The 15,722-nt window shown below is 39.2% G+C and overlaps 2 protein-coding genes across 2 annotated transcripts; both read left to right on the top strand.

Annotated features, from left to right (window-relative positions):
* Positions 1-377: 377 nt before the first annotated feature.
* On the top strand, positions 378-1,409 carry LOC109563548 (trace amine-associated receptor 7a-like). The gene has a single exon (XM_070795642.1). The coding sequence runs from the start codon at positions 378-380 to the stop codon at positions 1,407-1,409; it is 1,032 nt and encodes a 343-aa protein (XP_070651743.1).
* A 12,293-nt stretch (positions 1,410-13,702) lies between these two features.
* On the top strand, positions 13,703-14,737 carry LOC139184838 (trace amine-associated receptor 6-like). The gene has a single exon (XM_070795631.1). It carries the CDS (start codon positions 13,709-13,711, stop codon positions 14,735-14,737), a length of 1,029 nt encoding a protein of 342 aa, XP_070651732.1. The 5' UTR covers positions 13,703-13,708.
* The last annotated feature ends 985 nt before the right edge of the window (positions 14,738-15,722 follow it).

The raw sequence follows: 15,722 nt of genomic DNA, 5'->3' as shown, positions 1-15,722 counted from the left end.
ATCATTGTTCTGATAAATTAGGAAAATAATGCTAATAAAATGTGGCATTCGAACATGTATCCTGTAAAAGCTTCTTGAAGACAACCTCTCCTTTAATATGAAAAACTAGGGAAGATTTTTCAAAATTTAAATCAACAGCATTTTATGTAATGTTGAAAATTAACTTCTTATTCATTTGGAAGTGATCATTTTACATGAGGATATGAATCACTTTCTAAACATGCAAGTGAAGATTTGCACTTACAAGGAATTAAAGACAGAATACACTGGCAAGTGCTGACATTGTATTTATCTTTTCTTTAAGGACATTTTGAAAACTGGAATGACATCCTGGGCCACAGAGGGTGACAGGTTTCCAGGTATCAAATCAAAGAATCATGAGCAGTGCGTCTCCTTCTGCTGCAGCTGTGCAGCTCTGCTACGAGCACCTGAACGGATCCTGTGTGAAAACCCCCTACTCACCAGGCCCCCGCCTCATCCTGTACACAGTGTTCATCTTTGGAGCTGTGCTGACTGTATTTGGAAACCTCTTGGTAATGATTTCCATTCTCCACTTCAAGCAGCTGCATTCTCCAGCCAATTTCTTGATCACCTCCCTGGCCTGTGCAGACTTCTTGGTGGGAGTGACTGTGATGCCCTTCAGCACAGTGAGGTCCGTGGAGAGCTGCTGGTACTTTGGGGAGAGTTACTGTCAACTCCACTCTTGTTTTAATGGGTCATTCTGTTACGCTTCCATCTACCACTTGTGCTTTATCTCTCTGGACAGGTACATTGCCGTCACTGACCCCCTGGTCTATCCAACAAAGTTCACTGTATCTGTTTCTGGCATGTGTATTGTCTTCTCTTGGCTCTTTCCCATTATTTATACTTTTTCCCTTCTTGGCACAGGAGTGAATGCAGCTGGACTGGAGGATCTAGTAAGTGCTCTCACCTGTGTGGGAGGTTGTCAAATTGCAGTGAATCAGAGTTGGGTATTGGTGAATTTTCTATTATTTTTCATCCCCACCCTTGCGATGATAGTTCTTTACTCCAAAATTTTCCTCATTGCTAAACAGCAGGCTAGAAAAATTGAGAATCTGAGGAGTAAGACTGGGCGATGCTCAAACAGCTACCAAGACAGAGTGGCCAAGAGGGAGAGAAAGGCAGCAAGAACACTGGGCATTGCAGTGCTAGCGTTTCTGGTCTCCTGGCTGCCTTACTTTCTGGATTCCATCATTGATGCCTTCCTAGGTTTCATCACTCCCACATATGTTTATGAAATATTGGTTTGGATTGCTTATTATAACTCAGCTATGAACCCCTTGATTTATGCTTTCTTTTATCCTTGGTTTCGAAAAGCCATCAAACTCATTGTCACAGGCAAAGTCTTGAGAGAGAATTCCTCAACAGTAAATTTATTTTCTGGGTAAGCCCACATTTTAGATGGAGGAATTGAATATAGATTCACAGTAAACACATCATTGGGTAGAAAATGTAATCATATACATGCAAGATCTTATAAAGTAAAAGAATAAATTATGCTTCATAATAAATTATGACCTGAAGACTTAAATTCAGTTTCATCATTCTTTGGTCAATATAACATAAAAACCTGGTTGTTATGGAAACAGCATGACCTTAGAGCCAGAAACGTGACATTTTAACATTGATCTTGGGTTGCTACTTGTCTCTGATCTTCACTGTACATCTCTAGTTATTAATCCCTTCCTTGTAACATTCTTGAGAAAATGTAAAAGAATGTATAGACAGAAACTGCAATGTTTTGTTATTCTAAATCCTCCCTTTTATTACTTTATAATAGTTTAATCCCTGGTTATAGTTTCTCTTTATTCCTTTGAAATGTTTTTTAAATTACTATTACAGTGTAAATGTAGCTGGGGAATACTTAGAGATATTCTGGCTCAGGGAGGGCAATGTAGTGACTCTGCCTTGTCAGGTGTTCAGATTTGTGAGTCCAGAAATATGATCTCAGAGTCAGGTAAAATAAACCCAGAGATAAAAGTATTGACTATAATATCTGTCGAATTATTTGCCCTGGGAAAGGTAATTGATGTTATAAATAGCATTCATTTGTTGAGTGGGCTATTTCCTGGTGATTGTCTGCTCATAAAATTTTGGCTGACTTTATAAATTTTGCCGATTAACATATGTTTAGAGCACACACGAGTTTTTAACATTGTCATTTTTTATTGTACTTTATGTCAAATTAGCTTTCTGTTTTGTTCACTTTTGCAGTGCTCCAAAGATTAGTTATAAGGATTTTCAATGATATACATGAAAGCTCAAATTACAGATATGTTCTAAAAAATACAGAACTGAAATGAAGGATATAAAAAGATGACAGAGGCTGATAAATGCATTTTATATAACCCACAAATTTGAAACTGAACAAGTTAAGCAATTCACATTGTATAGAAGCCGGTCAACTTTTCAGACATGGAGACTTGTTTTTGGTACCAAGACTAGAGAATGTATATTTCTGTATTTTTAAATAATTTTTAAAATAAATTTCTTGATTCTATTCTAATTTTACTTTGTAGCAATCAGATATCAAGTTTGAAAAATCAGAGCATCATATCATTGGACAGGGATGAATATATATCAAAATATCCTTGTTTATTTCTCTAATTTCTCATTTAATGTAAATCAATCATATATTAGGGTTATCATTTCTGATTATTATTAAACAAATGCTATCAGTTGGTAAACCTTTCCTGAGATTGTGTATTATTTCTGATTTAATGTACTTGTGAGAAACTCTCTCCCATCTTTACTTGATGGTTAAAGATGAAACAAATGATTTAAAGGCACCCTAGACTGCTTAGCATTAGTTTACCCTCAACTCTTTAGTTCTGACAGTGAAAATCATCAACTTATTTTGATTTACTGCTTTCAAAAATACAATCTTTGTTGTTGCTCAGTCACTAAGTCATGTTTGATTTGTCGCAACCCCATGGACTGCAGCATACCAGTCTTTTCTGTCCTTCACTATCTTCCAGAGTTTGCTCAAATTCATGTTCATTGAGTCTATGATGCTATCTAACCATCTCATCCTCTGTCTCTGTCACCCCCTTCTCCTCCTGCCCTTAATCTCTCCTAGCATCCGGGTTTTTTCTGATGAATTGGCTCTTGTCATCAGGTGTGGCTCAGCTGGATAAGAATCTGCCTGCAATGTGGGAGACCTGGGTTCGATCCCTGAATTGGGAAGATCCCCTGGAGAAGGGAAAGTCTACCCACTCCAGTGTTCTGGCCTAGAGAATTCCTCGACTCTATAGTCCATGAGGTTGCAAAGAGTCAGACACGACTGAGCGACTTTCACTTCACATCAAGTGACCAGAGTATTGGTGCTTCAGCTTTGACATCAGTTCCTTCCAATGAATATTCAGGGTTGATTTCCTTTAGGATTGACTGGTTTAATCTCCTTGCTGTCCAAGGAACTCTCAAGAGTCTTCTCCAGCACCACGATTTGAAAGCATCAGTTCTTTGGTGCTCAACCTTCTTTATGGTCCAACTGTCACATCCATACACGACTACTGGAAAACCATAGCTTTGACCCTATGAACCTTTGTCAGCAAAATGATGTCTTTGCTTTTTATTATGCTGTCTAGGTTTATCATAGCTTTCCTTCCAAGGAGCAAGCGTCTTTTAATTTCATGGCTGCAGTTACTGTCAGCAGTGATTTTGGAGCCCCGCCCCCTCCGACCCCCGCCGCCAGAAATAAAATCTGTCACTGCTTCGGCTTTTTTCCTATTCTATTTGCCATGAAGTGATGGAACCAGATGCCATGATTTTAGTTTTCTGAATGCTGAGTTGTAAGCCAGCTTTTCACTCTTCTCTTTCACCCTCATTCACAGGCTCTGTAGTTCCTCTTTACTTTCTGCCATTAGAGTGGTATTATTGCATATCTGAGGTTATTGACATTTTTCTTGGCAATCTTGATTCCAGTTTGCAATTCATCCATTCTGGCATTTCACATGCCAGGTTTACATATGCCAGATGTACACATGCCAGGACATTCAGATGTACTCTGATTATAAGTTTAATAAGCAGAGTAACAATATACAGCTTTGTCTTTCTGCTTTCCCAATTTTGAACCAGTCCTTTGTTCCATGTCCGGTTCTAACTGTTGCTTCTTGTCCTGCACACAGGTTTTTCAGGAGACAGGTAAGGTGATAAGGTATTACCATCTCTTGAATAATTTCCCACAATTTGTTGAACCATACAGTCAAAGGCTTTCATGAAATCAATGAAGGAGAAGTAGATATTTTTCTGGACTCTCCTTGCTTTCTCTGTGATCCAAAAAATTTTGGCAATTTGATCTCTGGTTCTTCTGCCTTTTCTAAACCCAGTTTTTATATCCAGAAGTTCTCGGTTCACTGTTGAAGCCTAGCTTGAAGGATTTTGAGCATAACCTTACTAGCATGTTAAATGAACACAATTGTATGGTAGTACAATTCTCGGGTGAACATTCTCTGGCATTGCCATTTTTTGGAATTGGTTTGAAAACTGACCTTTTCCAGTCCTGTGGCCACTGCTAAGTTTTCCAAATTTGCTGGCATATTGAGTGCAGCACATTCACAGCATCAGATTTAAGGATTTAAAATAGCTCAGCTGGAATTCCATTGCCTCCACTAGCTTTGTTCCTTGTAATGCTTCCTAAGGCCCAGTTGACTTCTCACTGCAGGATGTCTAGCTCTAGGTGACTGACCACACCATCGTGGTTAATGCGAGTCATTAAGACCTTTTATATATAGTTATTCTGTGTATTCTTGCCACCTCTTCTTAATATCTTCTGCTTCTGTTAGGTCCTTACCATTTCTGTCCATTATCATGCCCATCCTTGGGTGAAATGTTCCCTCGATATCTCCTGTTTTCTTGAAGAGAACTCTAGTCTTTCCCAGTCTGTTGTTTTCCTCTATTTCTTTGCATTGTTCATTTTAAAAGGTCTTCCTATCTCTCTTTGCTATTCCTGGAAGTCTTCATTCAGTTGGGTATATCCTTCCCTTTGTCCTTTGCTCTTCACTTCTCTTCTTTCATCAGCTATTTGTGAAACCTCCTCAGACAACCACTTTGCCTTCTTCAGTGCAGTAACTTTCTCTAATCCTGTGCCACAAGATATAGAGAAATCATTCTTCCTCGTTTTAAAAATGAAAAAGCTAAAATCAAAGTTTAAAAGTCTGCTGAATGTCATAAAGCTTCTGGATTCAAATAAGCACTCTAACATCTAGTTTAATGCATTTATACTTGTCTTCCTTTTGTTTTAGTAGACTTGCACATATATTAGACAAAACATTTAGTTTTACCACTTCCTTTCCTAGGTCAACATTCAATTCTGTCTATAATTATAAATATTTTAGAACTTTCTTATTAAGAAAACAACAAGCACTTGCCCTCATTTCTCTTCTTAATTTACTCTGGCTGTATGCGAGCTAGTCTACTGGCCTTTGTGTCAGTGAACACTGATTAAGTGTTTCTGGTATGTAACACATGAGCTTTGGAACTGGCAGGGTACAACGATAAAAACCATCTAACCCTAAGAGTGCTGTCTAAATTATGGATCTTTCATTCAGCACTTGGGACCACCTTACCTCCCCCACTCAGTCTTCACAACAACTCCATGTACAAGGGAATATTGTTACTATATTATTATTACTTTACATCATAAATGAGGAACCTAGGGCATAAAGAAGTGAGTCTCATGCCCAAGGTGGCATATCCGCTAAAGAATAGAGCCAGTATTCTGGCTTTCCAGGTGGTGCTAGTGGTAAAAAATCTGCCTGCCAGTGCAGGAGACACGAGAGATGCAGGTTCGATCCCTGGGTTAGGAAGCTCCCCTGGAGTAAGGACTGACAACCCAGTCAGGTATTCTGGAAAATTACATGAACAGAGGAACCTGCCAGCCTACATTCCATGGGGCCGCAAAGAGTGAAATGTGGCTGAGTGTTCACACACACACACACACACACACACACAGCCAGTATTCACATCCAGGAAGTCAGAAATTAAGTGAAATAACCAGTAAGTAAATTTTCTCCCCTGTTGTGGCCCAGCCACTGCCATCAAGTTTCTGGGAACAATATGAAAACACGCTTTGTACTAATTATTTCAAAGGAAAAATCCTGTCATCATAAAGGAAAGGTTAGACAAAAGTCTTTGGAGATATGGGGACACTGGTGGGAATAATTGATTTCCTGTGACATATCAGTTCAACCTAGACCTCTTCATTATATATTTTACTGTATAAGGTTTCCCCCTCTAAGGGTGAAGGGAGCATCATTTAGATAAATTACATTGTAATTTCTATAGCAGGATTGGTCAGCACATCAAGCAAATACAAACAATCTTATTGTTTCTATTAATAACTATTTGGTTCCTTTGAGCTGCTTCTCCACAGCAAGACTTCTACTTTCAAAACATTTCAAGGCACCTGAGTGTTACAAATTTGCAAATTGCATACAATTTTTTCATGAATATCATATATTATTATGATAAAGAATGATTGTATTTGCAAATCATGTGCTCCTTTAATAGCTCATATATTAACAGTACTTTATAATTTTATTTTTATTTTATTTTATTTTATTTGACTGTACCGGGTCTTAGTTGCAGCATGTGGGATCTAATTCCCCAACCAGGAACTGAAAGCAGGCTCCCTGAATTGGGAATGGAGAGTCTTAGCCACTGGACAACTAGGGAAGTCCCAGCAATACCTGGTAACGTGTGTCTTCATTTTTTCATGAATGAAAAGCGAGAACAATAGAGGTTGTAAATGTATATCTACATAGCCCCTGCCTTCTCAGGAACCACTTTGTTCATTTGTCTATTACACTGCTTTCTGCTTTCTGATGATCTGTTTGGTATATTGTGTCCCCCTCTCTCCCCAAATGTGTGCTCCTCAGAGGATGATAACCAGCTCTTCATATGAATACCTCTAAGATGGACCTCCCACTATATGTGGAATATAGGAGAGAGTCAAACACTAGAGTAGCAAATAGCATAGATTCCTCTAATAAGTTTTGATGAGTAGCAAAAACAATATAGAAAGACTCAGCACAACTCTTTTCATAGTCGATGTTAGATATTGCTTTTTCTTTTTTTTTTGCATTTTATTTATTTATTTTTAATATATGTGATTAATTTCTCATATATCTGCTTCTATTGGAAGATATTTCACTGTCTCAAAAGTTTGGAATTGACCAGAGGCTGCCCTGGTTTATTTTTAGGGTTATTCTATGCAAAAATACAACCTTTGTTATTAAAAAGACTAATGTCTCAGGATGGTAGTTCTTAGAAACTTGGGTTTCAGAAATAACAAAATTTGTAAAAAAAAAAAAAAAAAATTCAAGGAACCAACAGATACTTGCCAAATATAAACTTTGCCAACTCAGGACATCATAGACAGCAGCAGCAACAGTAGCAGGGACAGCTTTATGTTTTGGCTGAATTTCACAGAAGAAAGGAGAAGGCAATGGCACCCCACTCCAGTACTCTTGCCTGGAAAGTCCCATGGACGGAGGAGCCTGATAGGCTGCAGTCCATGGGGTCGCTAGGAGTTGGACACGACTGAACGACTTCACTTTCACTTTTCACTTTCGTGCATTGGAGAAGGAAATGGCAACCCACTCCATTATTCTTGCCTGGAGAATCCCGGGGATGGCGGAGCCTGGTGGGCTGCTGTCTATGGGGTCGCACAGAATCAGACATGACTGAAGTGACTTAGCAGCAGCAGCATCAGAGAAAAAAAGTATGTTTTAATATCAATATATAAGAAATAGATTATTTAAGAATAAAGGGCAGTTCTGTAAATTGAACAAACAATATGAGACATGCATTTTATTGTTCTCATTCTCCCCTGACCCCCAGACTGGTACTGATCCCCAGACTGGCATTTCAACATAAATGAATTAAGATTGAAAGACATTACAAAAAATAAATACTGAGATTTAACTTTACAAACATGTTTTCTTCTGTGTCAGTTCTGTGCACCTTTTAGGAAACTGGTCTTCATCTGAAGTCTCTGCTCTTTCACAGCAGAGCAATGAGGGGGCATCCTTTGCATTATTCTTCATGGTGGTGGAGCATTCACCTTGCAACCTCCCAGAAACCCCTAAGGTCATCAGACTGTACCAGTCTTGCCTCTCTCCAATATTGTCAACATGGGCACAGGGTCCTTCTTCCTTTTTGCATCTTTATGTTAATTCTGAGCACTCCGTCATTCTCTCCACAACTATAATACATATATCTATACATATACATATATGTATATAAAACATTTAAAGTTATGAACACTTGCTCTGTTAAATACTGAATCATGTGCTTTAGCAATCAGATCAGATCAGATCTGTCGCTCAGTCGTGTCCGACTCTTTGCGACCCCATGAATCGCAGGACGCCAGGCCTCCCTGTCCATCACCAACTCCCGGAGGTCACTGAGACTCACGTCCATCGAGTCAGTGATGCCATCCAGCCATCTCATCCTCTGTTGTCCCCTTCTCCTCCTGCCCCCAATCCCTCCCAGCATCAGAGTCTTTTCCAATGAGTCAACCCTTCCACTGAGGTGGCGAAAGTACTGGAGTTTCAGCTTTAGCATCATTCCTTCCAAAGAAATCCCAGGGCTGATCTCCTTCAGAATGGACTGGTTGGATCTCCTTGCAGTCCAAGGGACTCTCAAGAGTCTTCTCTAACACCACAGTTCAAAAGCATCAATTCTTTGGTGCTAAGCCTTCTTCACAGTCCAACTCTCACATCCATACATGACCACAGGATAAACCATAGCCTTGACTAGACGGACCTTTGTTGGCAAAGTAATGTCTCTGCTTTTGAATATGCTATCTAGGTTGGTCATAACTTTCCTTCCAAGGAGTAAGTGTCTTTTAATTTCATGGCTGCAGTCACCATCTGTAGTGATTTTGGAGCCCAGAAAAATAAAGTCTGACACTGTTTCCACTGTTTCCCCATCTATTTCCCATGAAGTGGTGGGACCGGATGCCATGATCTTCGTTTTCTGAATGTTGAGCTTTAAGCCAACTTTTTCACTCTCCACTTTTACTTTCATCAAGAGGCTTTTGAGTTCCTCTTCACTTTCTGCCATAAGGGTGGTGTCATCTGCATATCTGAGGTGATTGATATTTCTCCCGGCAATCTTGATTCCAGCTTGTGTTTCTTCCAGTCCAGCGTTTCTCATGATGTACTCTGCATATAAGTTAAATAAGCAGGGTGGCAATATACAGCCTTGATGAACTGCTTTTCCTATTTGGAACCAGTCTGTTGTTCCATGTCCAGTTCTAACTGTTGCTTCCTGACCTGCATACAAATTTCTCAAGAGGCAGATCAGGTGGTCTGGTATTTCCATCTCTTTCAGAATTTTCCACCGTTTATTGTGATCCACACAGTCAAAGGCTTTGGCATAGTCAATAAAGCAGAAATAAATGTTTTTCTGGAACTCTCTTGCTTTTTCCATGATCCAGAGGATGTTGGCAATTTCATCTCCGGTTCCTCTGCCTTTTCTAAAACCAACTTGAATATCAGGAAGTTCACAGTTCACATATTGCTGAAGCCTGGCTTGGAGAATTTTGAGCATTACTTTACTAGCGTGTGAGATGAGTGCAATTGTGTGGTAGTTTGAGCATTCTTCGGCATTGCCTTTCTTAGGGATTGGAATGAAAACTGACCTTTTGCAGTCCTGTGGCCACTGCTGAGTTTTCCAAATTTGCTGGCATGTTGAGTGCAGCACTTTCACAGCATCATCTTTCAGGATTTGAAATAGCTCAACTGGAATTCCATCACCTCCATTAGCTTTGTTCGTAGTGATGCTTTCTAAGGCCCACTTGACTTCACATTCCAAGATGTCTGGCTCTAGGTCAGTGATCACACCATTGTAATTATCTGGGTCGTGAAGACCTTTTTTGTACCGTTCTTCTGGGTATTCTTGCCACCTCTTCTTAATATCTTCTGCTACTGTTAGGTCCATACCATTTCTGTCCTTTATCGAGCCCATCTTTGCATGAAATGTTCCTTTGGTATCTCTGATTTTCTTGAAGAGATCCCTAGTCTTTCCCATTCTGTTGTTTTCCTCTATTTCTTTGCACTGATCGCTAAAGAAGGCTTTCTTACCTCTTCTTGCTATTCTTTGGAACTCTGCATTCAGATGTTTATATCTTTCCTTTTCTCCTTTGCTTTTCCCTTCTCTTCTTTTCACAGCTATTTGTAAGGCCTCCCCAGACAGCCATTTTGCTTTTTTTGCATTTCTTTTCTATGGGAATTGTTTTGATCCCTGTCCTGTACAATGTCACGAACCTCATTCCATAGTTTATCAGGCACTCTGTCTATCAGATCTAGGCCCTTAAATCTATTTCTTACTTCCACTGTGTAATCATAAGGGATTTGATTTAGGTCATACCTGAATGGTCTAGTGGTTTTCCCTACTTTCTTCAATTTAATAATAATCATCGTACTAACTCTTTGTTGAAGGTAAAATTATCGTCCCCATTTCACAGCTGAAAATACTGAGACCTGGGCCAGTTATGAAGTTGGGGAAAGCCTAAATTCAATCCTAGGACAACTGGATCTAGAGTCTGTGCTCTTGACCATGCACTAATGTGCCTTATAGTTCCTAGAAATTCTCTCCTTCTAGAATATCACCTCCACCCTGCCTCTGTCCTTACTTAGGACTTGTAGTTTACTAGACACAATCTTTTATCTGAAACCCGTAAGACTTGTAGAATTCAGACTCTTTTACTTTTTCATTTAAAAGGCCTATCCATTAAATATTTGGAATATACCAGTGGATATTGTGAAGCACTTGTCATCAATGCATTATTTCCGCATCAATACTCAGATAGTCAAAACAATATTAATGTATCTGCATGAATATTCAGATAGACTGATAAGAAATTAACACTAGAAATAGCCTCGTGCAAGTGTTTGTCAACAAATTAATTAGAAACAACCTTTCAATGTTATAGATTTTAGAATTTTAGAATATGGACCTGTACTTGAAATCCCTGCAATTTGGGTATCTAATCACTGACACCAGGCTTTCCAGCTCACTTGCTCTAGGAAGCCAACTGCATTCTAGCCTTCACCTCTTGCTTACAGGCGTTCATCACTTACCCACCTTCAGTGTCAGCACCGTCATTCTACTCAGTCCTTAGAAGTGAAGTTATAAACTGAAAGGAAAGATCCTGTACTTGTTTTATTATTTTTACTAATGGTTATTATATCTCTAACTCTACTATGCTATACTAACCTGTACTATTCTATATTATTGGTAATGTAATATAGTAATTAATTGGACTTAAGCATAAGTTGTGTCTTTTCCTACCTTACCTCTATTCGACAGCCCTTTATGGTGGGTATTATTACTCCCAAATCAGAGCTGAGCAATCTGATGCCAGGAGAGTTCAAGTAAGCTGTCCAAGATTACATATCCAGGATTTACCCTTGGTACTTTCTGATTCAAACCCCTGTACAATCATTCTCCAGGGACATTGCCTTCCCAGCTTAGAAGGTAGGCTCCCCCTATAGCTTATGCCAAACTCGTGTATTGTAGCTCATCACTTTTTCAGAAATGACATAAAGAGTAGAAATCAAACTCAATGACAGTTAGCAGAATAACAAAAGATCTCTTCAAAATAATAGTGCAGTTGATAATAAAGCTCTCTGAAGTACCAGCAGCTCTACTCACTGGCCTCATTGCAAACAGCTGTCCTCTCCAGCTCAGTTCCTCATCACCTCTCTGACCTTGGCTGACTTTTTGGTGGGTGGTGGTTCTGACACTCAGCACAGTGAGGAGAATGAAAGGAGACCCTGGTGGTCCAATGGTTAGTACTACATGCTTCCAATGCCAGGACATGGAAGCAAGATTACTGTCTATCTATAAATGAATGGATAAGGAAGATGTGGTGCATATACACAAATTCGCTCATTTCACATGCTATAAAGGTAAAGCTCAAAATCCTTCAAGCTAGGCTTCAACAGTACATGAATCGAAAACTTCCAGACGTACAAGCTGGATTTAAAATTTTCTGTACCTTCCACACAATTTTGTTTTGAACCTAAAACTCCTCTAAAAATATTTTGTTTAAAATGAACATAATTATACCTACAGTATCAGGTTATGACTGCTAATTGTCTGACAACAGACACTCTCATTGTTTGCAACTTGCCTTCAAAGCTGTGAAATCCAGCTTGTTGAATGACTTGTGTTGATTTTCACCCTTTGATACTTTGCTACATTTTCTTCCTTGCCAACCATCTAATGAAAATCATCCAGGAGAGTGTCTTACTTTCCCAGGCTGCCATAACAAACAACCACAATCTTGCCGGCACTATTCTCTCCAGAAATGTATTCTCTCACAGTCCTGCAACCAAAAGTCTGAAATCAAGGCATTGACAAGCCATGCTCCCCTCCCACAGCTCTGGGGAGAGTCATTCTCTACCTCTTCCAGCTTCTGATCCTCCAAGCATTCCTTGGTTTCTGGTGGCACCATTCCATTCTCTGCCTCCATTTTCACAGAGCCATCTTCTCTCTTCTCCCTGTTTCTCAAGTTCTGTCCCTTAGAAGGACACTGCTCTTGGATTTAATGCCCTTCTTCATAGTACAGGGTGATCTCTTTATTAAATTCATGAAGACCTCTTTTTCAAAGAAGATCTGATTTGGGGGGTTAGAACAAGGACATATCTTTTGCAAAGGTTGGGGCAGGGATAGCATGGAACCCACTGCAGAGGGGAATGGGAAGTCTTCTGTTTGTGAGTATCTCACAGAAGCAGGACTTGGGGGGTTTACACCCATTTCTCACATGGATGGAGAGACATTGCAATCTGCTTTCAGTGACAATACCCTAAGAACACAATGATCTTCTCTCTACCAGCGCTAACTGTAACAGAAGCTCAGAAAGCAAGATGTGTCTAAATACAACAAATGGAGCTTTCAGTGCTTTCATTGCAAGTTGCTCACAGTGTGTGTTCCTTTTTCTGTTTGTTGGTGTCCAGTGAAGATGCAAAGCTGATTCTTAACTGGAGAAAAAAGCCAAGTATTCACTGTCACTGCTCATACCCTCTTTTATCTTTGTAATAAAAATGCAAGAAAGGGTCCACAACAGAAGTGAGAATAGGGGAAATTTTCAAGTCTAAGAAGAAAAAAAAGTCTTTGGCTTTTTTTTTTTTTTTTGTAGAAATGTAATGAGTAACCTAACAATGTGAGGAGTCATTTTGTAGAATAACCGTCTTAATAATCACTCTTGAAAACAATCTTCCAATTTCACACGTTGCTCTACAGGGATTCCATCTAGGGATTTTTCTATAGATGGCATTCATTTATCTGCAAGGACTGTGTGCTTTAGGCAGTAATGCAGATAAACCTAACAGGAGATGATGCTTTCCGTCTACAATTACTTCTCATATCACACCCTGTTAAAAAGAGGAACTCTGGAGGTAAAATACCTAAAAATATTTAGGACTTTACCAAATCAAGGAAACTAAGCATTAGTCAAAACTAACTCCTAGTGATCTTGGCCAATGTAATTTTTTGTATTTTATTTTGCTATTGAACACAATTAAGATTTATAGTAAAAAAAAAACGGAAAATTGAAAAACAATAGTACTAATATGTGATAATTTCCTCAGGCATCCTACTGTATGTTTTTCCCTCAGAAGCATTGAAAGTCTGGAAATCGAGGACAGAATTCTCTGAATGTAAAGGGCAGATCATGAGCAACTCATCCCCCACTGCAGCTGTGCAGCTCTGCTATGAGCACCTGAACGGATCCTGTGTGAAGACCCCCTACTCACTCGCATCCTGCGTGATTCTGTACATGGTGTATGGCTTTGGGGCTGTCCTGGCCGTGTTTGGAAACCTCCTGGTGATGACTGCCATCCTTCATTTCAAGCAGCTGCACTCAGCAACCAATTTTCTCATTGCCTCTCTGGCCTGTGCAGACTTTCTAGTGGGAGTGACTGTGATGCCCTTCAGCATGGTCAAGTCTGTGGAGAGCTGCTGGTACTTTGGGCGAACTTTCTGCACTTTTCACACATGCTTTGACACAGCATTTTGTTACTCTTCTCTCTTCCACTTGTGCTTCATCTCCATCGACAGGTACATTGCTGTTACTGACCCTCTGGTCTATCCCACCAAGTTCACAGTGTCTGTGTCATGCATATGCATCAGCATCTCCTGGATCCTACCCATTACTTACAGTGGTTCCGTGTTCTACACGGGTGCCAATGAGAAAGGGCTAGAGGAATTGTCTAGTGCCCTCAACTGTGTAGGAGGCTGTCAGACAGTTGTAAATCAAAACTGGGTATTGATAGATTTTCTGTCCTTCTTTATACCTACCCTTGTCATGATCATTCTCTACTGTAATATTTTTCTTGTGGCCAGACAACAGGCTAAAAGGATTGAAAATACCGGTAGCAAAACAGATTCATCATCAGACAGTTACAAATCCAGAGTAGCCAAGAGAGAGAGAAAAGCAGCTAAAACCCTTGGTATCACAGTCATAGCATTCATGATCTCATGGTTACCATACAGTATTGACTCATTAATTGATGCCTTTATGGGCTTCATAACCCCAGCCTATATTTATGAGATTTGCTGTTGGTGTGCTTATTACAACTCAGCCATGAACCCCTTGATCTATGCTTTATTTTACCCTTGGTTTAGGAAAGCCATCAAAGTCATTGTGAGTGGTCGGGTTTTCAAGAATAGTTCAGCAAGCATGAATTTGTCCTCTGAATAAATGTAAGCCATAGGATTGAGGAAGTTGAAGATATCTTTACATTTTCCAAATGAAATGAATTTTTAAAAATCAAATAAGACTGTTACTGAAGAGAAAGCAGGATAAGTCAGTATGTTTCAGTCTTGCTAGGATGCTCACTTCCTGTTGCTTCTCCAAAATATTTATTTGACTCATAAATGTTAAATCCCTATTTGTTATCTACAGTGGAGCTCACTCTGTACCCCAATAATATAGAATAGTATAGGTTAGTATAGCATATTACAGTTAGAGATATAATAACCATTAGCAAAAACAATAAAACAAGTACAGGATCTTTCCTTCCAGTTTATAACTTCACTTCTAAGGCCTGAGTAGGATGGTGCTGACACTGAAGGTGAGTGAGTAATGAATGCCTGCAAGCAAGAGGTGAAAGGTGGAATGTAGTTGACACATTCCTCTTTCTGTTTTCTTTTTATTCCATTGACTCTTTCCTTTGTAACCTGAAAACGTCTTTTTCTTGATTTCCTCTTTTCCTTACAAAGACTTTCACTCACTTCCAACTTGTCAAAAACTTCTCTATGATGACTTTCACTGGGCTATTGTGGGTTTTTTTTTTTTTTTTTTGCAATATAACTTATCAAATTGGCCAATATTAAAGAAGAGTTCATCAAACATAAAAATTTATATGTAAATAATCATAAATTTCATATTGATAATTTGAAATTTTTGAAATTAATTTGGTGACATATTGGGAGTTTGCCAATAACTATGACATGAAATGCAGTGCTTGAAAGTGGCTTATTAAATTGGGGAAGAGAAACGGTACCTCAGTTTCAGTAGCATCACCTTTACACTTTACCTTCTTGCTGATGTGAACATCCTTGAGCATCTGAGAGAAATATATTTCTTAACTAATGGTTGACACAGTGGTCATATCTTCTAGTTTCCTAAAATCTGAGTACCACCTGTTCTGTCAGTTAATTATTTCTCTCTTCAGGCCTTGATT

This window comes from Bos indicus, chromosome 9, assembly GCF_029378745.1.
Source record: "Bos indicus isolate NIAB-ARS_2022 breed Sahiwal x Tharparkar chromosome 9, NIAB-ARS_B.indTharparkar_mat_pri_1.0, whole genome shotgun sequence".
NCBI classification, from domain to species: domain Eukaryota; kingdom Metazoa; phylum Chordata; class Mammalia; order Artiodactyla; family Bovidae; genus Bos; species Bos indicus.
The sequence above is the reverse complement of the archived record's forward strand: the minus strand, read 5'-3'. Positions and strand labels throughout refer to the sequence as shown.

Excerpts from the sequence above, each read along its gene's own strand:
- LOC109563548 (XM_070795642.1), top strand. The coding sequence starts at position 378 with ATGAGCAGTGCGTCTCCTTCTGCTGCAGCTGTGCAGCTCTGCTACGAG.
- LOC139184838 (XM_070795631.1), top strand. The coding sequence starts at position 13,709 with ATGAGCAACTCATCCCCCACTGCAGCTGTGCAGCTCTGCTATGAGCAC.